Source organism: Penaeus monodon, chromosome 15, assembly GCF_015228065.2.
Source record: "Penaeus monodon isolate SGIC_2016 chromosome 15, NSTDA_Pmon_1, whole genome shotgun sequence".
NCBI lineage: Eukaryota > Metazoa > Arthropoda > Malacostraca > Decapoda > Penaeidae > Penaeus > Penaeus monodon.
Window position 1 is genome coordinate 43,398,659 of NC_051400.1, and position 304 is coordinate 43,398,962.

Consider the following 304-nt stretch of genomic DNA (forward strand, 5'->3'; position numbering starts at 1 on the left):
GGACTTACCATCAGCAGGAGACGCGACGGAGGCGGTGATCACCAGCACTAAGAACAGGGCGAGTTTGAAGGCCATCATGGTGCCATAAACCTGTAAGGAAAAAAAAAAACATGTCGTTAGAAGCTCAGGTAAGTAATTACCGCTTTTACCGTTATCATCAGTAATCACTTTTCGAAGCAAGGTGACAACGGCTCTATTGTCTCGTTACACAATCTCTTTATCGTGGCACCAGAAAAAAAACATCTTTTCTCTTGCGATTTTCTGGGGTCTCCCTTTGCCTCTTTTCGTTTGTTCTTTGTCTTTA

At 43.4% G+C, this 304-nt stretch overlaps 1 protein-coding gene across 1 annotated transcript in view; it reads right to left on the reverse strand.

Annotated features, from left to right (window-relative positions):
• The window catches only part of LOC119582049 (lachesin-like), a gene marked incomplete in the record, with an annotated part of 127,463 nt that overhangs the window by 33,108 nt on the left and 94,051 nt on the right, over positions 1-304 (reverse strand). The window contains 1 exon segment of the mRNA XM_037930290.1: positions 9-90. Coding sequence (XP_037786218.1) covers positions 9-78 — 70 coding nt within the window.